Source organism: Littorina saxatilis, linkage group LG6 (genome assembly GCF_037325665.1).
Source record: "Littorina saxatilis isolate snail1 linkage group LG6, US_GU_Lsax_2.0, whole genome shotgun sequence".
Classification (NCBI taxonomy): domain Eukaryota; kingdom Metazoa; phylum Mollusca; class Gastropoda; order Littorinimorpha; family Littorinidae; genus Littorina; species Littorina saxatilis.
The window spans coordinates 30,272,097-30,295,023 of NC_090250.1; the positions used below are offsets into that span (position 1 = coordinate 30,272,097).

At 42.8% G+C, this 22,927-nt stretch overlaps 1 protein-coding gene across 2 annotated transcripts in view; it reads left to right on the plus strand.

Moving 5' to 3' along the window:
• The window catches only part of LOC138968960 (E3 ubiquitin-protein ligase rnf213-alpha-like), a 123,569-nt gene extending 102,624 nt beyond the window's left edge, over positions 1 to 20,945 (plus strand). For both annotated transcript variants that reach the window (XM_070341641.1, XM_070341642.1), the window contains exons 74-81: positions 790 to 867; positions 3,344 to 3,539; positions 4,160 to 4,409; positions 5,441 to 5,515; positions 16,418 to 16,618; positions 17,118 to 17,207; positions 17,746 to 17,939; positions 18,435 to 20,945. In XM_070341641.1, coding sequence (XP_070197742.1) covers positions 790 to 867; positions 3,344 to 3,539; positions 4,160 to 4,409; positions 5,441 to 5,515; positions 16,418 to 16,618; positions 17,118 to 17,207; positions 17,746 to 17,939; positions 18,435 to 18,624 — 1,274 coding nt within the window. In that variant the 3' untranslated portion in view covers positions 18,625 to 20,945. The remainder of the gene's footprint in view (positions 1 to 789; positions 868 to 3,343; positions 3,540 to 4,159; positions 4,410 to 5,440; positions 5,516 to 16,417; positions 16,619 to 17,117; positions 17,208 to 17,745; positions 17,940 to 18,434) is intronic.
• Positions 20,946 to 22,927: the final 1,982 nt, after the last annotated feature.

The following is a 22,927-nucleotide window of genomic DNA, read 5'->3' on the forward strand; positions in this document are numbered from 1 at the left end:
GCGAAGGGCCAGGGCTCCACCCGGCGGGACGGTAGCTGTGCACCGCACACCCCAATTGACCCTCCACACCATACCCCAACTACTCTTGTTCGTTTCTTAGGCGAAAATCTATTTTATTCTCAAAACTACTTTAAATGTATATAATTACTCGTCAATATATGACAAACTATTTTATACGCAACATTATTTAGAGGCCAGTACCATGTGTGTATATACCCCATATCTGTGTGAGCGAATGTGTTCGGTGCGTCACTGTGGCATAGACAGCTTTCTTAAATTGCAAGTGAAATGAAAAAAAGGCCTACGTGCTGTATATATCTACTTTTAAGCTCTCCCTGTACAAATCTGAATCACCTGTTTTAACCTTTGATTTTATAAAGTGGCTCTGAAATTTTATCACTTTTTATAAAGTACCTTTTGGAAAATAAACGTATACTTTTAACATCCTATTCCCAATGCTCTTGGAGACAACGGGTGCCAAACCCAATCATATTAAATCACACTATCTAGAAGAAGAATTTATCCCTTTAACAAACTTTATCATCACTACTCCTGCCACCCCGTCATCCTCCCCTTTTTTCTCACTTTTACCAGCTCCTTAGCTCCAGTCACCAACTCATGTCCCAAATAGAAATAGTTTCTGAGAGGACGTAAACTCCCCCTTCTAGTTCCTGGTTCTACGGCTATACTGTTAGCACTCCAATTATTTGTTTATGTATGTATGCATGCATGTATGCATTTGCTTGGTTCAGTCAGGTTTAACATACTTTAATGTCTTTGAAATTCCAGAATGGTCTGAACTGCAGGAACTTGTTGCTGTGTTCTCCAAAGCATGGGACATTGTCAAGCAGTTCCTCATCAGTTACCGTAAGAGACATTGATGTTTTTCACACATTTATTTACAATCCTTAGAGTTGTTGAAGAAATGCAGGAATTTATAATTACTATGTCTTCCTTATGTTGATATTGTGGACTTTTTTTGTCCATTGCAATAACATTGCTATTTAAAAAAAAAAATTAAGATCTATTTCAACCCAGTTGAAGTGACAGCACCACTCATGAATCAGTAAATGTAGAGAATGTGAAACGTGTCCTGACTTTTAGATTTTAGGGACAGTTTAATTATGCTTCAAGCTGCCATCCTGAACTCAGGTCAAAAATGAGTTACTTCCCTTCGGGTCTCATTCTATCCCTGACCTTTGTTTTCCTTGTCTGGCGAGGAAATCGAATTTTTTACATATTTAGATCTTTTCGTAATGTGTTATGGATATAAGCAGATTCGCGATCGTCGATAATGATTTTTCATGGTGTTGTGTCATTTTTAAAGTACAAAGGAATTGACAGTTTCAAGTGAGCTATTTTTCGCGGCTGTATTTACTGTGCAAACAACTCTAAATATGGCAAAAGTGTCATGTGATAATCAACCGTTTGGTTTCGGCGCTCGCTGGAGCAGATGATTTTTTTCTGTAACCAGTTGACAGTGATGCAACCATATATTACGGTCTCCTTCCAGCAGCAGTCCCAAAATTTCGACTTGTTTTGACCTTAGAACGATGTCTTTATCATAACTGTGAAGAACAGAATGGAGATCACTGTCGAAGTCGGCCAATCTGCAATCATTTTCATCTTGCGAACACTGCTCGCGAAAAACATATGGGAGATCACTCTGTATTCTTGTTTTGATAGATTCGCGTAGGAATTTAGCGTCCGGTCAGAGAGATAACTGGCGATAGCCGTGGAACGATGATTATCAGAATGTCAAGCTGCATGCCTCCACCCAGAAAGTGAACAGAAAACACATGTATGGATTGAGTGATCAGCATTTTCTGTTTGAAGCTTTTATTAAGCCGCCATTAGTATAATGGGGCTTACTGGATTTGCTCTGTTTGTTTGTTTGTTTGTTTGTTTGAGGCGGGTGGGCGGTCGGTCGGTGTTTGTCGGGTAAGACTTGTATCTCTGCGTCAATTAAGCTCAAATTTCGTTAGACGGGTGTATGCAAAAAATTACATTCCTAACGGTAGTCAAACGGAAGATATTAGCTTTTAACGCTTTTACAAACCGAGCCAGGGGATGAAACCCACTGACAGACTTAATACGTTTGCGGGAATTCCCGCACCCCGAACTCCGAGTTACTTCCCTTCTAGTCTCGTTCTATCACTGACAGCATGCGTTGGATTGGAACTCCGGAAAAAAACAAGTGTTGACCTTAATGGGGTCAAGAAGCCCACCCTTGGTAATATGGTATGGGACATGGATTTTTGATCGAGACTTCATGTAAATCTCAAACACCATAGATCCTTCATAACGACCGATTTTTGAAGAATTATTCCGTAAATAAACAAATACATAGTGACGTCATTTGAACTACACAGTCTATATGTGGTGGGTTGTGGATAACCCACTTTTGAATTAAAGAAGGCATTTTACTTTGTTTATTTCTATTTGGATGGCGTGGGTTGTGTAGAAGGATACTTTTTATGTTGAATATTTCTTTAGAAAGTATGGGCCGTTCATGAGTAATATCATTGGTACTGTGAAGGTTAAGTGACGCAAAAGTGTGTACGTCATTTACTTTGGAAAGAGGCGGTAATGAGTTACTTCCCTTCGGGTCTCGTTCTATCACTGACAGCATGCGAACATGCGTTGGATTATTAAGCCGCCTTGTAAAGGGTGCTTACTGGATTTGCTCTGCCTGTTTGTCCGGGTTTCAGGTGTTTGTTTGTCTACCATGTCACCACGTGTAAAGAGCTCGGTCAATTTTTAAAAAAATTATTTATTCATTTATTCATTTAATTTTTTTTAATTAATTCTTTCCAAAATGTATTTATTTACTTTATTATTTTTTTAAAAATAATTTATTCATTTAAAAAACAAATCTCCCTCCCTCTGTCTGTCTCCGTGTCCCACCCCCATATTACCAAGGGCGGCTTCTTGACCCCGTCAAGGTCAACAATTGTTTTTAGTTACTTAGCAGTCAAATATACAAAAGCAGATAGACTACTAACGTTCCAAAATTCAGAATAAAAGAACAAGAATGGTTAGTTAATGGATTGTTTAGTTTTTGACTATACAAAACCTAACAATAAGCAGTCAAAGCAGTTTGCCACGGTTGTGAGGGCAGTGTCGGGGTCGCAAACAAGCCTGTGAACAGCAGAGGGCCGTTGTGAGAGATGATGTCAATTCTCCGAAAGCAGCGTATGGCTGCCTGAATAGCGGGGTAAAAACAGGCATACACGTAAAAACCAAATCATGCAAAAATATGCGTGAACGTGGGAGTTTTAGCCCATGAACGAAGAAGAAGAAGAATTAAGAGATGATGACAGTTTTGTGGATCTGTTTGCAGGCTGCATGACAGCAGAGGGGACCCTGATGCAGCTACCTGAGGAGTACCACATGGTCAGTGTCAGTGAGAACAGCCCTGTGGGCATGCTGCTGCCAGACACTGAGGGACCAGGGCGCTGCGCCTACCTCTTGACTCACTACCTGCTGGTGCAGCACAACCACTTCATGCAGAGATACTCTGCTCACACCAGGCACACGTGAGTTGCTGCTGATCTGTACCACAGAATCCTTACGAGCTGGTCTGTCTGTAAGGATTATGCTCTTCTGGTTCATTGCTTTTCACAAAAGAGAGAGATTAAGTCAACAATGGGAAGTGTTTGATCTTTTATAGAGCATGTAGGCTGAATTAAGTCAAGTGTCAGTCATTGGTTGTTGATGCATCAAAAGTTGAACAGACAAAACATAAATGAATTCAGATTGGTCAAGTGACCCATGACATTAGTGTAGCTCAGTATATAGGGTTGGCTTATTGATTTTAAAAATGACAATACAGTGTTATGATTTAATTATGGCTTATTGTTAACTAATACAAGCTTAACCCCTTCATATTGTGTAGAGCATCATCTTGATATTCACGATAGTATAGTTGTACCTGTGATGTCAGGCCCTCTTAGATGGCAAGACACCTCAAAGTGCAGGACACCTTTTGTTGTCCCATTGTCTTCAAGCTTGACCGAGACATACCTGTCACGAAAGGACACCTAGAAAGTAGGAACACTTTTGGCTGGGCTGAAAGGTGTCATTTTGTGGCAGGTACCACTGTATAACCACAAGTTGTTTGGAAGTGAAAGAGCGCTGTTATCCTTCCATCCTACAGATTTGAGCAGCTGCCGGAAGTGCCAGTGCACATGATCACGGGCCGGCACCACCTGGTGGGCTATTCCTCTGAAGCAGACTTACTCCCCCTGGTGCTTGCTCACTGCAACTACAGCCTTCACCTTGGTCATGGCAACAGCGGCACTGCCACCCGACTGGACTATGACTTCCAGGGCTTTGAGATGCAGCTCAGGAACACGTTGCTCCTCAGCAAGTCAAGGGTCCACAGGAATGACGATGGATCAATTGATGTGAGTTGACCCAGATGCTGTTAATTGTGCTTGAAGACTAAACTCTTGTGTGAGATTGCGCCAGGCTGTGACTGTGATCTTACAATGCCGATTGACCAAACGGGTGGGCTTGCACCATTTGACGGTGTTTTCCTTTGACATGAGTTGTACGCAATAGACAAATTCCAAAAATAATTGTCAGGTTTGTATGAGTTGTGAAAGAGTGAATACCCTTGCATTTGCTAGGACAAACATTGAAGGGGCCAATCACTATAGCGAGGGGTGTGTCTGAAACACGTGGACGGGAGCACGAGCGAATGTATTTTTCCCAGAAAAGGCAAGGCTTTTCACTCTTTCACAACCCATACAAATGAAATGAGTTATTTCCGAAAATCGTCTATTGTGAAGGCGTGTCACTAAGGAATCTGAAAGTTTTTGTTTAGCTGGTACAATGATATTGTTCATAACAATTTGGTTTTATTGAGTCACTTGAGAAAAAGTGACTCTATGTAATCGGTCAGTGTTAGTCTGTCCGGCCGGCCGTCCGTAGACACCACCTTAACGTTGGACTTTTCTCGGAAACTATCAAAGCGATCGGGCTCATATTTTGTTTAGTCGTGACCTCCAATGACCTCTACACTTTAACGATGGTTTCGTTGACCTTTGACCTTTTTCAAGGTCACAGGTCAGCGTCAAAGGAAAAATTAGACATTTTATATCTTTGACAAAGTTCATCGGATGTGATTGAAACTTTGTAGGATTATTCTTTACATCAAAGTATTTACATCTGTAGCCTTTTACGAACGTTATCAGAAAAACAAGGGAGATAACTAGCCTTTTCTGTTCGGCAACACACAACTTAACGTTGGGCTTTTCTCGGAAACTATAAAAGTGACCGGGCTCAAATTTTATGTGAACGTGACTCATTGTGTTGTGAATAGCAATTTCTTCCTGTCCATCTGATGCCTCATATAATATTCAGAACTGCGAAAGTGACTCGATCGAGCGTTTGCTCTTCTTGTTTGCTCATGAACTTTCTCTTTACGTTGCAGATGGAGACTATGGTGTACTGTGCAGACACAACCAACGCAAGACTTGTCAACAGGCTGAGAGACAAAATTGATCAGGTAACTGTTGTATGTGTAACCGAGTGCCGAAACACAACAATCACCTTTGGAGGCGAATTCCAATCAAACAGGACTGAGAATGTTTAGAGCTAATTTCTTAGCCCTATAAATACTGTTATGGCTACGCTCAGGAAACCAATAACATTCAAGGAAACAGCAGCCGCCAGACCCTATCACAAACAGAACTCTACAATTCACAAGTGTCTAGCCGGCGAGCTATAAATAGCTCGCACTCAAAGGCCATTCTCTGCAGAGCCTAGCTGCTGTGAAGGGCGACGGTAGTCTCCCTGTCACATATGTATGAAATAATCACATCAATTTGTTTGCGGTATTAATTTGTTATACAGTAAAACCTGAGTCTAGCGGACTCTTGTTGTAACGGCCACCTGCTACATACGGACAGTTTATCATGGAACGAACACGATTTCAACAATAACTAACCTTTAACAAACGGACACCTGCCACTTACGGACGCGGACACGATTTTTCTGACCGTAGGAAGTGTAAACACTGTCACAAACGGACACTACGTACATGAAAACACAACTTCGAAAACTCGACTGTTATTCAGGTCAGTGCTCGGCAGCCGTAGCACAAATGGTTGTTGATTGGTTGTCCTGTCTCTTTTCTGACCAATCAGTGGCTTGTTTAGATGGAGACTCACTTTCGCTCACTCACTTTCGCTTTGCTCACTTTCGCTTTTCCGCATTGTGGATACAGTCACAACCAAAAGCAACAGTACTGTGTTTGAAAATGAAATCTCCAGCAGGAAAAAGAAAAGCGTTGACTTTAGAGCAGCGTGTCGCTGCCTTGAAAAAACTAGATAGCGGCCAATCATGCCGAGATGTGGCGAAGGAGATGGGACGTGGGATGTGGTAAAACACAGATCGCGAGGATCAAATTGGAAAAAGAAGACGTGATGAAGGAGTGGGAGTCAGGGGCACGAAGCGACCAAAAAACTGTGAAACGTTGGAAAACGCAATATGAAGACCTGAACAACGTGGTATGGGAGTGGTTTTGTACTGCAAGATCGAAGAATCTGCCCGTCAGTGGACACTATTGATGAACACTATTCAATTCAATTTAATTTAATCTTTTTTTTAATTCCTGTCACCACCTCAATCTGTGCCTTGTACAATGATCTGGTAATTAAATTACATATTCTTACCCCAATCACATAGTGCATTTGACTACGTCTGAGATGCTAGGTACTGAAAACGCTTACCCATCTAACACAACAAGGGGAAGCAAACCCATCACCAAAAAGGCAAACGTAGCCATGGTAACGAGAGGGTATCCCGGGAGTTACCTCCCCTCTAGCGGATACCACGTCACTTCCTACCACACACGTGGCAACTCATACGATCTTTCAGCGTCCTAGAGAGAGGGTGTCCTGAATTTTTCGCTGACAGTGGCTATCTTGGTGAGACTTCTCACCTGCCTGCCACGTTTTACCTGTCTTTCACCTGTGCGGGCTCCAGTTGGTGAGCCGTTCTTGTTTTGGTTTGTTGTTTGCAAACGTCCTTTCTGTGTTGTTACTGATAGTTCGTCCGTGGGACTTGTGTTATCAGTAGCTGTTGCGTGCCGCCATTTGTATTTTCGTTAGCTTTGCTGATGTTTATTGTTTGGCATGTACCGGTCTTGTCTTCTCATGTAGTTGCAAGCTCGGTAGTTGTGTTCGTTGCACGTTCTTTGTTTTGTTTGTTTACTGAGTTTTCTGTCCGTTTTGAACGTACGTTTTTTCAGTAAATTTTTGTCTTGCCTTGTTCGTTTTGGTTAGTCAGCATGGCTGACTCAGACGAGCGAAAGGGGTTAAGGCCGACGTTAGGGGTAATGTAACAAGCCCAAGTCGTCCTCTGCTTAGCTAGGTGTTGGGGCTTCTTACGAAGCCCTCAACACTGTTTTTTCGGTGACTTTTTCTCCTCCGAGTTCGACTACTGCTGTACGTCTAGCTCGGCCGTTGTTTCGCCGCCTTCTTCTTTGTTGGCTCCGGATTAGGGGGCTCTTGGTCCTCTTTGCTATATATCTCTTGTTTCAGATATCCGATACATTGGCCAGCGGGAGATGCAGCGCTCTTCCGTTTTTCGTCAGCTCTGCGCTGCCTTCCTCCTTTGGGGTTGTGCAGTCCCTTGCTTTGCTAGCTGTGGCTTCCGGTTCTGGAGTGCAGCTTCCTGCCTCTGCCGTTTCCGCCTTCTTCGCAGGCCATTCAAGTAAGTTGACCTGGTCCCACAGCCCTCGTGAGGCGTCGGGACACTCCCTGCCGGGAGACAGGTCAATTGGGCAGAGTCACTCTCTGCATTCTACTGGTGACTCGTCCTCCCGTTTCGGCTTTGGACGTTGGTAACCAGTCTGTGCTTTATGCTAGCGTCAGTCCCAGCCAGAAAGTCTGGGGCTTTGATGCTCAGCAGCAGCTTCCGTTTACGGTCGCCGCATTTCCGGCTTCGGCCGGAAGCACAGGTCCTTCTCTCACTTCCCGCTCAGCTTGTGTGGTGAGGGTATGGATCACAGACTGGCCTCCGGGCTTTATGGCTTCCGGCCTCAGTCTATGCAGTCCTCGTTTCCGCTATCGGCGGTTTCGGCGGCTGCGTCTTTCCGGTTTCGACCAGAAGTATAGGTCCTCCTCTCACTTCCCGCTCAGCTTGTGTGGTGAGGGTATGGATCACAGACTGGCCTCCGGGCTTTATGGCTTCCGGCCTCAGTCTATGCAGTCTTCGTTTCCGCTATCGGCGGTTTCGGCGGCTGCGTTTTTTCCGGTTTTGACCGGAAGTATAGGTCCTTCTCTCACTTCTCGCTCTGTTTGCGGTGAGTTTATGGACCACAGACTGGCCTCCGGCCTTTTTGGCTTCCGGCCTCAGTCTATGCCGTCGTCGTTTCCGCTCTTGTGGTTCCGGCGGCTGCGTTTTCGGTTTCGGCCGGAATTATAGGTCCACCTACACACGTACGCTGCAGCTGCCGTGTATGGCGGGACCGTAGACTGGCCTCCGGGCACGATGGCTTCCAGCCTCAGTCTTTGCAGTCTTTGTTTCCGCGGTGGCGGTTTCGGCGTCTGCGTTTTCGGGTGGTTTGCGGCCAGTTGACAAGAACTCCTCTTGCAGGTTCGGACTTTGTTGACTGGCAGCGGCGGCCATTCCCGGTTTCGGCCGGGATAAACGGTTCCGGTTTCGGCCGGAAGTATAGGTCCACCTACACACGTACGCTGTAGCGGCGGGGTACGGGGGATCGCAGACTGGCCTTCGGGCTTTATGGCTTCCGGCCTCAGTCTATGCAGTCTTCGTTTCCGCGGTGGCGGTCTCGGCGGCTGCCTTTTCGGTTTTGACTGAAAGCGTAGGTCCACCTAAACAGGTTCGCTTTGAAGCTCGGTTTTGGGTGGACCACACACTGGCCTTCAGGCTTTCTGGCGTTGGCCTCAGCCTCTGCAGTCTTCGTTTCCGTTGTGACGGTTACGTCAGCTGCTAGCCGGCTTCGGCCGGGTTTGCTGTTCTTCTTTTTGGCAATTCCTTTGGATGGCAGGGAGAAGGCAACAGTGTCTGGCAATAGGCCCTCCTTCACTTGTACGCCCCGTCGTTGGTGGTAGGATGGGCCGCAGACTGGCCTCCTGGCTTTATGGCTGCCTGCCTCAGCCTACGCAGCCTTCGTTTCCGCTTTCTGTGGTTTCGGCGGCGGCGTTTCCGGCTTCGGTCGGGTATGCTGTTCCTCTTTCTGTCACTTCCGGTGGGACGTCAGAGAGGGAACAATAGCAGCCGGCTTTCAGCACTCTGTGCTTTGGTCAGGGCAGTCAGTGCTTCGCCCGGAGGGCGTTGCACGGCCTCTCGCCCGGGCCTGCGGTCGGAGGGGTGGTCTACTTACCCTTTTCCTCATGGTCAAGGGATGAGTGAGGTCCTTTTCTGGGTTACGGTTTCCGGTTTCCGGGTATTCCGTTCTTCCTCCCACCGCTGGGTTTATGGCTTCGGCCTTTGTCCTTTTTAGTCCACTCTGAGGTTCAGTTGGTGGTCAGCGAAGGGACATGGTCGGGATTTCCGGCAAGGCTCAAGGCTATTCTTGCAGCCGTGGCGGACGTTACTTCCCGGTACCCTCCTTTTGGGAATATTAAGTCTCTCACCACATGGTCACTCTGTGGCTGTGCTGGGGTTGACCGGAGACTGGCTTCCGGGCTTTTCAGCTTCCGGCCTCAGTCTCAGCAGCCTTATATTTTGCATGCTGCGTCTTGGTCGGTTTGCATTTCTGGCTGTGGCTGGATATACTGTTCCTCTTCTTTCCGGTTGCTTTCTGGGAGAAAGGAACGGCTGCCGCTTTCGGGCGGTCCAGCTCCTCGGCCGGGGTAGTTGTCTCGTCACCTTTCCGGTGGGAGGGGCTTCTGTCTATTCCGTCCCGTTGTCTTGGACGTCATTTGGCTGTTTCTGACTCGCTGTCAGTCAGGGTATCAGCTAATACGATGTTCCGGTACGCGCGCTTCCGGTTTTCCGGTTATTCCGTGTACTTTTTCTGCCTCTGGTGGATGTGACTTCGGCATTTTCTTTCGCTCGGCCACTCTGACTTCAGTTGGTGGCTAGAGAAGAGACATCTTTTGGGGTTTTCCGTAGCAGTGTGAGCGGAGATCAGGTGCTTGATCCTCGCTTCTCTGCCCTTCGGGGTTACGGGTGCCCGCCCTCAGGCGGCGAACAGTTGTTTCAGCCACGGGCTGCTGCTTCTGTCGCACTTCCGGCTGGCCGGAGAGGTGGTTCTCTTACCGGCGTCTTAGTTACGTCAGGGTTTTAGAACAACGATTGACCTTTGTGGTCATTATTGTCTGTCGCTGGGTCCGACTCTGCCTGTCTCGGCGATCAGACTTGTTCTGGTGTTTCGTCCTAACTTAAGCTGTTCTTGAGTTGTCCTCGGAGGTTACATTCAGTTTTCTGAGGGGGCGTTGTCTTTGGCAACGTAGGTCGGAGGAGTCATCCTTTGTGGCTTACCTTCTCTCTCAGTTTTGGCCAGTCCTCTCCTTCTGGAAGGGGGGAGCTGGCTAATGTTCCTATTTTCTTTCGTTTACCTGCGTACGGCGGGTACTTCGGAATTATGGCTGTCCTACGGACATTATGGCTTTTAGTCTTGACCGGTGCGATTGTCTCCTGCATTTCGCAGGTAGCTATGGCATTTCCGGCGCCTGTGTCGGCAGATTTCTAGGCTTTCTGCATCCTCTTTCTGAGGTGAGTCAGTACGACTTCCGTTCGGTCGGGTTTCTTGCTACAGTCACCCTTCTATCACAGGCTACTATGTTTATGGTGTTGGCCCGTTGGCTCAGTGTTTGTCCCTCAGTCTTTCAGACGTGGACAGGCTTTTTCGGGCCTTTCGCTCAAACCCAGGAGGGCTCTTGATTTGATCTGGGATATAATTTCCAGTCTTTTCCTGAGACCCCTTGTCTCGGGAGTCTTTTGGCTGGTCGGCTTCACGCTTTGTCTGGTATGCTTACCAGTCGTGTTTTCGGCCTTGGGTTCTTGACTCGGTTTCCATTACCTACAAGCGGACTGAACTGCGAGCTCTATGGCTTGGGGGCCATTTGTTGTCATGGTTACTGGTCACTCTAGGCTTTTGCCCTCTGTGACTCCCGCACTTTCGGGTGCTTATGCTTGTTGCAAGTATCGGCTTCCTCGTACTATCCCTTTCTGCTTTGGCACGAACGGGTAGAGGATTTCGGGTTACCATCTCTTTTGAGAGCAGCAGGTCTGCCGTTTACGGCACCCTTCTTTAGCATGCGTTAGGGGTGACGATGTCAAAAGATCGCAGTCAGGGTTTTTCCTGTTGTTTTCTTGCGTCACTTCCTAAGCGTACCTTGATCGTTTCTTGGTTAGTTGTACTCTAACACAGAGTAGCAGACCACAGAGATATAGAATAGAGCCACCAAGCGCCGCAAAACGTGCAGTAACCGAGACCCGCGCGCCGGCCATCGCGGTGTGCCCATTCTTTCGCTGGCACACCCTGTTTCGCTCTGTCCGGTCTTTGTTTTTTGAGAGCTACAATCTCAATACCACCTTGTTTAAACCTTATAATCATGTTAATAAAAAAAGCAAAGTTGTAGAATAATGATGCGTGTGTCTGTATGCTGCTTAATTTTGCTTTTTTAAATTTTATTATTATTGAAAATACTAACCTGTTGATTTTGTAGTAAGACATCTCTCTCTCTCTCTCTCTCTCTCTCTCTCTCTCTCTCTCTCTCTCTCTGTCTCTCTCTCTCTTATTCTCTCTTTTTCTCTTCCCCTCTCTCTCCCTCACCCTCTCTTTCTCTCTCTCCCTCTCTCTCTCTTCCCCTCTCTCTCTCCTCTTTCTCTCCCTCTCCCTCTCTCTCTCTCTCTCTCTCTCTCTCTCTCTCTCTCTCTCTCTCTCTCTCTCTCTCTCTCTCTCTCTCTCTTCTCTCTCTCAGTCGGTTTTCAGTGGGACCATTTTGCCTGCACTGCTTTTTCTTTAGTTTTACTTTCAATTATATTGTATATTTATTGTATGGAGGACAATCGACTTCAACAATTCAGATTCGTTTGAAATACTCATGTTTTAATGATGAGATTGATGTATCGTTCATAAATAAGTTCACTCATGTGTTTGTACTTAATCATGTATTAAAGATTTTGGCTGAAAGATGTCAGGTTTGTTTGACTGATACTGACACTGACATGTTTCACTGATTTTAATAAGCTTGTTGTACATTCTTCTTTTGAGTACTCTTCTGTGTATAATGCTCGGATTTAAAGAATTTAGCTTTGACATGATTTCAGCCGACTTGTTTGGTTCGAAAACAAATGTATCATTTATCAAATTGCTGTTTCTTTTACAATGGAAACCCCCTTTTAAAGACACCCCCACCCTCAAATGGCTGTATCGTTTTTGTGTCACTCGTGTATACTGACTTAAATTGACAAATTTAGCTTTGATGTCACTATTGCATTTCTTATTACGGCAAAGATTTGTTTCATTTACAGAGAGAGAGAGAGAGAGAGAGAGAGAGAGAGAGAGAGAGAGAGAGAGAGAGAGAGAGAGCAAGCTAGAAGAGACAGACAGACAGACAGACAGACAGACAGACAGACAGACAGACAGACAGACAGACAGACAGACAGACAGAGAGGTGGAGAAGGGTGGGGGCGAAAGAGAGAGAGAGAGAGAGAGAGAGAGAGAGAGAGAGAGAGAGAGAGAGAGAGAGACAATGACAATTCTTTATTTAACGAGGGTAGTAGATTAAGCAGTAGTCTGCTTTTGTACATCCAGCCCTCGCCCTAAAGATCAATCAATCAATCAATCAATATGAGGCTTATATCGCGCGTATTCCGTGGGTACAGTTCTAAGCGCAGGGATTTATTTTTTTATTTTTTTATTTTTATTTTATGCAATTTATATCGCGCACATTTTCAAGGCGCAGGGATTTATTTATGCCGTGTGAGATGGACTTTTTTTACACAATACATCACGCATTCACATCGGCCAGCAGATCGCAGCCATTTCGGCGCATATCCTACTTTTCACGGCCTATTATTCCAAGTCACACGGGTATTTTGGTGGACATTTTTATCTATGCCTATACAATTTTGCCAGGAAAGACCCTTTCCTGGACCCTTTTGTCAATCGTGGGATCGTTAACGTGCACACCCCAATGTAGTGTACACGAAGGGACCTCGGTTTTTCTCATCCGAAAGATGAATAAAGAGAGACTAACTACAAAAAATGAAATAAAAATACAAGATAAAAAAAATAGAAAATACAAAAACTAAAATTCTACATTTTAACAGATAACTTAAGTGAAAACACATTATGCATATATGTACACAAAATGCATTGCATTGAGGTCAATTGCGAGTTAATTGATGTGAATTAAGTGTTATTCCCCCCTCTGCTTCTTTACCACTGTAAACTTGTAGAGCTAGTTATTATTCGATAATGACCCAGCAACCAAACAAATAACGAGCCAGCAACAGCCTGAATCCTCGATAGTGCAATGGGTTGAGAAGCTGTTCTGTTTCGGTACTACTTTTGCGACTGAAAAGTTCCGAACGCTCTATACGTACGAAGTATACATCTCTGGAGCAAACAATACAAACATACCGCATTTAAATTAACAACTACAGGCCTGAACACATGAATCTCCATATAAAATCCATGAGTTCGGTTGTTTTCTGAATCTAGATCTGCCGTGCACAACGGTTCATCACAAGCAAATTCCCAAGGCAAGTAACTCATACTCTGGCGACAAGAGTAGTTCCCCTTCTTTTAACGCAGTTTCTTCGACAACACTGACTGCAATCCGACGGTCAGTTTTCAACAATATTTCATTTTATAAACAGATCACACGCAACCAAATGCACACATCTCATCAATTTAAACAACATAAAGCGGTTTCATACACTATTTTCCCCAGAAAACTGAACTTCATACAGTAATTAACGTTGGAACACGGGTGCAAAAGTTCGTCTGCTAGTCCCATTTGACGAAAGAACATTTACTAAGCGATACTAAAACATAAACAGAACACACAATATCTGCCTTTACCGCCACAGCAGAATAACAGCATATCTGTGTACTTGATTTTAGTCCAAAACAGGGAAACTGAAAAGAAGTGTTAACAGAATGGAATGATTTGCACGGAACTATACAACCGCGCATTAATCGATCGCCTGCGCAGGTTGACTGGTTGAGTGATTCGGATTCGATCAAACTTTCGCACAAAAACTCCTGTTTTTTTGGAATAACTGAAGAAAGGGGGAATAAAGAGGTTACACACCTCGTCTCAGTGATTATTAAAAATAATGGTCTCAGTTCGCGGTCATGAAAAAGCTCGCTGAAGCTCGCATTTTTCATGATCCGCTAACTTCGACCATTATTTTTAATAATCACTGAGACTCGGCATGTAACCTCTACGTATAGTGCAGCTTACACTTTTTCAACATCATGCGAGAGAGAGAGAGAGAGAGAGAGAGAGAGACAGAAAGAGAGACAGAGAGAGAGAGAGAGAGAGAGAGAGAGAGAGAGACATCATGCGAGAGAGAGAGAGAGACATGCGAGAGAAAGAGAGAGAGAGAGAGAGAGAGAGAGAGAGAGAGAGAGAGAGAGAGAGAGAGAGAGGTTTATGAATAACATCTACAAATTTGTTTAACTTTGTCATCTTGATGTTTGCTTCGTCTGATTGGCTTCTCTTGTGACACTAACTGGTTTTGCATCATTTTTTCAATTGTTATAAAATTAATGTTCTTGGTTTCGTATAACCTTTTTGTCTCAATCTGTCTGACAGTCTCTGTCTCAGGTGTGTGTGTGTGTGTGTGTGTGTGTGTGTGTGTGTGTGTGTGTGTGTGTGTGTGTGTGTGTGTGTGTTCGTTCGTTCGTTCGTGTGTGTGACTGTGCGCCCGTTTTTTTCTCTCTTTCGATCAGTGTAACGTATTTAGTATGCGGTAAGAAATACCATTCTCCCCCTTCCATCCACCAGGTACCGCCACTAGCAGATCATATTATTTTCTGAATAGTTTCTTCATTACTCAATAACATTATGCCAGCTGATTCTAATCAACCGACGGAGATAAGAAGCCCAGTGTGCCACATTCCCACTGAAATGTACACTGGTCAGGCTGTGGGATGGGCACAGCGAAATGGCGGCCCGGTAGCTGCAATCGTTTCCCCTGCCAGCACAGCGCTTGGTGGCTCTATTCTATATCTCTGTGTAGCAGACAGTGTGCTAAGGGGGGGGGGGGGGGGGGTGAGCGTTTCTTCACGTTCTTGGAACTTTCGGAACGCTTATGCTCTTTTTGAGTTTGTTTACCATCGGGTCGGACTCTGGTACTTTGTACTCAGGTCTTTCTCTTTCTTTTTGCGCGGAGTTTGGTAGCTCTTCTCTGGAGCTGACCTATATCGCTCAGTTGTTGTCGGGCTTTGGCATAGCCTTCCAACAAGAAAGGGGGGGGTCAGATTGTCTTCCCCTCCTCTTGGCTCGGGTTCATGTAATCCAGGGCTCTTCTTCCTCCCTGGGCCGCCTTCTTTACGGTCCGGGGAGGAAGGGTTGGGCACAGCTTTCTGAAGGTGTCTCTAGCAAGTTTGGTCTAAGCGACATCCTGGCTGTCTTTCAGGATTTTCTCTGGCCCCTTTCTGGCTTGTTGGCAGGGGGCCAGTTCCTGGTACGGGTGTTAGAGGGAGTTAGAATTTTTCTTTCCCACTGGGCCCTTCATGCCTTTTTGGGCAGCGGGCCAGTTTCTGGCAGGGTTTCTAATGGGAGTTGAATTTTTTTCTTTCCCACCGCCTTGTTGATGTTATCTGCAATATGTGATTGGGAGTAAGAATATGTAATTTAATATAAAATTTCTAAAGTAAATTTTCATTTGATTAATATACTTACCTCAATCACATAGTGTAGGCCCGCCCGCCTGCCCCGCTTATGGTTTGAGTTTTCTTCAAGTCGTATGAGTTGCCACGTGTGTAGTAGGAAGTGACGTGGTATATGCTAGAGGGGAGGTAACTCCCGGGATACCCTCTCGTTACCATGGCTACGTTTGCCTTTTTGGTGATGGGTTTGCTTCCCCTTGTTGTGTTAGATGGGTAAGCGTTTTCAGTACCTAGCATCTCAGACGTAGTCAAATGCAATATGTGATTGGGGTAAGTATATTAATCAAATGAAAATTTACTTTAGAAATTTTATATTTAATTTAAGTTTTTACCTTGTGTTTTGTGTTGAAAAATAAATACATACTTCAGGATTGACAAAAAGTGTCTTGTACATTTTACGTGCTCTTTGTAAAATATTGCCCCGGCCCCTCCACCTGTGAAGAAAGGACACCTGTCTAATAGAGACACCATTACCATACCCCAAGGGTGTCCTTTAGAGACAGGTTTTACTGTCTAAGTTGTCCATTGTTCCACAAAACCTGTTTTTTCACAGACATTGTTCTATATCAATTCAAACAGATTCCTCTCAGTGTGCGGGTGCAGCGCCAGATTGCTTCCGAGTTCCGGGACAGCTTGCCGGACATATGTCAGTCAATTGACAGCCTGAACACAACCCTGAACTTCCTGTTGACACTCAAGGTCACTGCTGACCAGTCACTTCACAGTGTTATGGTGGATGCTCTGAAGATGAAAGAGACTGAGATACTGAACAGCCAAAAGGTTGGAAACGATACTCTTAACTTCCAAGTATGATGTGAATCTAAATTACATTTGGCAGTCTTAAATTTATTCATTTCTTTTATGGAGAATTGCAGCACTCAGAATAGCCCAACTCTTGACTATGAACTGCATCTGCAGAAGACTCACCTGAGTATAACTATTAGGACTTGCCAGAATGACATGATGTCAACTAAATGTCTCTATATATGGACCAGCTGAAGGCATTATTTGCCAATTGCTACAGGTATTGAATGTCACTGAAGTCTTGTCAGAATTGAAATAAATTATATACTTTCAATAATTGGCCATGTATGCATGAATAGCTGGTATTAAAAAAACTGAAGCTTCTTGGCAATAAACGTTTGCATAAACAAGGTTAATAAACAGTAAAACAATGTTTGAAAACGATTATTTGTTTGTGTTTTAGTACGAAGATTGACATTTACCTAAGTTTGAGCAGGACAGAAATCTGACAAAAAATTTATCTTTTTATTGACAGGCTCAGCAACACTGTCGTGTAAAGCATGTCCAGTCTTTGTGGTTGCTTTTGTGTTTTCTGCGTGCTCGCATCCTTGCAACTCACAATGAGGTAAGTGTGAATTTGCTTGTAGACAGAAAACTTATCAGAATAGGTCTTATCATCTAACTAATAGTGGAATACAACTGTGTTAGAATGGAACAATCTCACTGACAACACTGTCAATACTGTCGGCCTGCCTTTTTGTCGTTGATCAGGAGGCAGTGGGTTGCAACCAAGATGTATATAAGCAACCCAAGTCCTGTTTTAACTTCTTAACATCATGCTGTGCCCATGCATTTTATAAAGGACTAAAAGTCTATGACCTGTGTAAGAAGAGCTGGTCTTTTTTAAAATGCGCTGTGCACACCCCCGCCATGTATAACCAAAATGGACGCTTGTGATGTATCCCACAATCATCACCTAGTGGCAATCCAGATCCAGTGTTAGGTGGAGGAAGTGGTTGACCATTGAAACTTTCTTGTAACTTTCGTTCATGAAATAATACTGAAAAATTCTCAGAATAGGTCTCATCATCTAACTAATAGTGAATATGCTGTTTTCTTAGCTAGACTTAGTGCTTTAATTCACTTGTTTTGTGCACCCACAGGAGGCATTCGATGGACAGGGGGCTGAGTTGCGCAAAGAGCTGAGAGAAGACGAGCGAGAAGAGCTGAACACTGCCTTGCATCGTCTGTCAATGGAACGCGTGGAGATGCTGCTGACCCAGGTCTACATGTGCATTGTGCTGCAACTCCTGGGTCACAGCCACGATGAAGACTTTGCCAGGCCTGATGCCTATGAGTCAGTTTTGTTGCATTTCCATTTTTATTTTGCTTGTAATAGAGAAATGTTTTTTTCCGTAGAACTGCTTTCTACTCAGGTGTCACTGTTCAAGGTCTCGACACATCAGGGTGTTAGCACTGTCATAGGAAGACAGCATCAGTGATATGCCTGCCAAGAAAGAATGAGAGACAGATGGACAGTCAAACAGATTTACAGACAGAATTGACACTTTGACACAGACACACAGGGCGACACAGACATACACATTCTTTTTGTCTTTCTCCGTCTCTTTCATTTCCTCTCTGTAGCATGCCTTAAAAAGTCATCTTTAGAAATAACTTAATGGGTCTCGTATTTCCAGGGTAAGAGGAGAATGTTTTCCTCACTAGCATTATATAAAATAAAAACAAAAAAAGAGCAAGGATGAGGTGGGGATGTGGGCCTGGAAGAAAAGAGTTAGCAACCTTGTTGAGCAAGTTAACGTTACTTGACTGGTTGTATTTTGTTGTGCAGCTTGAAATGGCTGGTGGCTAACAGCCTGGAGAACCCGCTGTATAGCAGCCTGCCTGAGGAACATCAACTGGAGCAGCTGACTCAGGATGACCTCCACAACTTCCCACAGTCCATCACTGCCAGTCAGGCCATCTCCACCTGGATTCAACTGGTTGCTTACGTGGATCGTCGCCAGCGACACGGTGTTTGAAGATCTCAGGCAGAAAAATATGCCTCCAAGTGGATCGAGGTGTGGTGGCGTTTAAGCATGGATGGTCTCTCTTCTTTTGAGGGAATGCTGTGGTACAGCAGAAATCCATGGTTAAAATCCATGGTTAACTAGAGACATGGATTTCCCAGTTGACATCTTTTATGAGAAGACAAAATCACTGCAGAGCCGTGATTTGCATTTCTGTGGTTATGCCTAAATCTTCATTGTATTTGTAGTTTGTAAAACTGATTTAATTCTTAGTCCCTAATTCTTGTAGAACATTAGGGCTTACACAGTGGATTTGAGAGGTTTGTTGAGAAATAGCAATTTAAATTTTTTTTTTTTGAACGGGAGAGTAGACATTACACAAGCCTTCGTCCTAGAGAGTTGATGTTTTGTTGAAAGAATAGCTCGGATGAATGCAATTGGTACTTACGTTTAAAAAAAATGCTGGAATTTCTCTTGATTGCATGTTGTAACTGCATCTGTTGTGTTATATATTTGTCAAATGAGTATACCTATATCAATGATAAAAAGCATATAGCCCAGACTGATTTTGTACATTCCTTAAAAAAATGCTTGTTGCAGTCTGATGTAATTGTAGTTTAGAGACTGGATCCTTTGCTATTAACACATTATTGGTATTAACACTTGTTGAAGTCACATGTTATATCAGCAAGACTGATTGTGATAACTCAATGAACTGCATGTAATGTGCTCCACAGAGTACATTTGCTGATTTCTTTTTATTAGTCTTTGCCAATTTATTTTGTGTGTGTGTTATTGAATAGAGCCATGTGTCTATTGTGAAATGTACCATATAGAAGCTTATTTCAGGAGATTAATTACAATGACAAACTAGAATTTCCTGTTAAAATCTAACTTGTCACTTGTGATGTAGATGAAAAATACATGCATGTACATGTTGGCAGTGATGTTACCAGGTAGGCTGGATTCTTGTGATCGCGCTGTCCTTATTTTTAAATGTACATGCAGGTCCTAAATATTTTTTGGCTGTGTAAATTGTGTGGCTTGAATAGGAATACTGATCATGCAAATGGTGGTAGTATTTTTTTTCTGAACATTTTGTCATCTTCTTTTTTGAATGTCATTAATGTAGTGAACTTTATATTGTGCTTTTCAATTGAAAAGTTTGTTGAAAAAATAGCATTGGTAATACAAACTGTTGGTTTCTTGAATCCTGGTTCAGCCTTAAAAGCAAATGTGTCCATTGTTTGTTAATACATTGTACCTTTGAGCCTAGATGTTAGTGCAAGTATGTGCCATATGCGTGTATTGTATTTCCATACCTTTTATGTGTTTTTGTTGTCGTCTTGTTCAACTGCTCTACTCGGACAATTCAGTGCTGTGACTTCCGTGGAAAGCTTGAAGAAAACTGTGCCATGTGAACAAGGTGAAAGTGACCTTTTACAGCCAATATAGATTGGCGAGGTTATGAGGTGATTATGTATAAACATGCAGACTGTTAAACGACTTGACTATACATTTCTTGACTATATTGTTAGAACATTATTTGTTCCCTTTATGTTTGCGTTTGGGGGGCAATACCTGTACTCTTATTTCACTCAATTTTGAAATCAGTATATAGTGGAATTATTTGGCTAATTACATGTGCATTAAACTCACTTGTAAGTAAAAAGCTGCCTCATCTCATCTTAGCTGTACTTACATATCGAAGTTTTGATACTCATGCATCCCTTACTGTGATTATTGTTGAGTGCTGAGTGTGGCACCAAATCAAGATACAATTGCTGCTTTTGGTATGAAAAGGAGTTGCTGCAGTCTAATGTTGTAGACTAGCTTCTGGATTCTGTGGTATATACTCTGGTTTTTAAACACTGATTGAAGTTATATATGTATGTACTTCAGCAAGACTGGATGATAACACAATAATGAACTGCATGAAATGTGTTGATATGTAGACTATATTGCCTTTTTATATTTAGTCAAGTTTTGACTAAATATTTTAACATCGAGGGGGAATCGAAACGAGGGTATGGTGTATGTGTGTCTGTCTGTGCGTGTGTGTGTGTGTGTGTGTGTGTGTGTGTGTGTGTGTAGAGCGATTCAGACTAAACTACTGGACCGATCTTTATGAAATTTGACATGAGAGTTCCTGGGTATGAAATCCCCGAACGTTTTTTTCATTTTTTTGATAAATGTCTTTGATGACGTCATATCCGGCTTTTCGTGAAAGTTGAGGCGGCACTGTCACGCCCTCATTTTTCAACCAAATTGGTTGAAATTTTGGTCAAGTAATCTTCGACGAAGCCCGGGGTTCGGTATTGCATTTCAGCTTGGTGGCTTAAAAATTAATTAATGACTTTGGTCATTAAAAATCGGAAAATTGTAAAAAAAAATAACAATTTATAAAACGATCCAAATTTACGTTTATCTTATTCTCCATCATTTGCTGATTCCAAAAACATATAAATATGTTATATTCGGATTAAAAACAAGCTCTGAAAATTAAATATATAAAAATTATTATCAAAATTTTTTTTTCGAAATCGTTTTAAAAACACTTTCATCTTATTCCTTGTCGGTTCCTCATTCCAAAAACATATAGATATGATATGTTTGGATTAAAAACACGCTCAGAAAGTTAAAACGAAGAGAGGTACAGAAAAGCGTGCTATCCTTCTCAGCGCAACGAATATCCCGCTCTTCTTGTCAATTCCACGGGCACTGCCTTTGCCACGGGCGGTGGAGTGACGATGCTACGAGTATACGGTCTTGCTGCGTTGCGTTGCGTTCAGTTTCATTCTGTGAGTTCGACAGCTACTTGACTAAATATTGTATTTTCGCCTTACGCGACTTGTTCTTTTTACTTGTGTTGTTCGCCAATTTGTCTTTCTCTTGTTGAATAGTACTACTTGTCTATTGTGATATGTACTGCATAAATAGAACCTTTTTACAAGAGATTTGTTGAAATGGCAGACTTGAATTTCATGTTAAAACTGACGCGTCAGTTGTGATGTAGAAAAGAAATACATGTCGGCAGCTTGAGTAATTAGGCTGGATTCTTGTGATGTCCTCATTTTCTACTGAACATGCAGGTCAAAGTATTTGTTGGTTGGTTTGTTTTGCTGTAAAAAGAAATACGATCATGCCAATGCTTGAATTACATGTACTTTCTCCTTCAGTTTTTATCAACTTACTTTTGAATGACATTACTATTGTGAACTTTGTATTGGGTTTTGTTTTGCAAAAAAAAAATTCTATTGAAGGCAAGGTTTGTTCACAACAGCTGTTGCATTCTGGGATTATGGTTTTCATACTTCTTCTTCTTCTTCTTCTCCTGCAATCGCTCAGAGGTTTTCATACAAGTGCTGCCTCAAATGCAAATGTGTCCGATGTTAATGCCTTGGAGTTAAGATGTTATCGCAAATGTTTGCTACATATACATTGTTGTATTAATAGTATTATGTGCTTTTAATGTGCTTTTTAGTTTTGTTCCTGATTTTTTTCTGGTGTCAGTTTAACTGTACTCGCAAATTTAAGTGCTGTGACTTTGTTGAAAGCAGCTGAAGAAAACTGCCATGTGAACTTAAGTTGGATGTGACCTTTTTCAACCATAGATCAATGAAGTTATTAGGTGTAAATGCATAAAATGCAGACAGTTGATGTAAGCTTTGGAACATATTAGTTCCCCTTATCTTTGTTTGCTTTTATTGTGGTGTTGGTGAATTGTGTTGAAGACTTTAAACTTTTAGAATGTTTTCTGCTTATTTTTTATATTGTTTGGATATGAAACATCATGATTTAATTACAAGTTCAAGAACAGATCAATGTCGAAGTCATATGACAAAAATCTTTGTTCTAATGATTGATACAATAATTTATATATCCTTTTTATGAGGAGTCTATATCTGCTATTTGTTTTGTCAACATGCTACTTTTTTTTTACCCTGAATGAAATATGCCTCCAGGGCAGAGGATATTTTTCATAACGCATTTGTTGTGCTTCTTTCCTTTTGAAAAGGTACACTGAAAATCTTTGAACATTAAATTCTTGTCACATCTGAAATCTGTATGTTTTTTGAATGTCTTCTTTTTCTATTGAATGCTTTTAGATTTGTGGTTAAAAAAAAAGAAGGAATAAATGCAATAGTTTTTTCAGAGCCATTCCTGAAAGTTGCTGCTTATGTCACTATGTGTTGTTATAGAGTTAGATGTTCAACCTTTTTAAACCGGACAGATCTTAATGTATCCATCCATAGTCATGCTTTTCTTGCTGTGAATTGATGCTGTTATATTGTTGGATATCATTATGATTTAT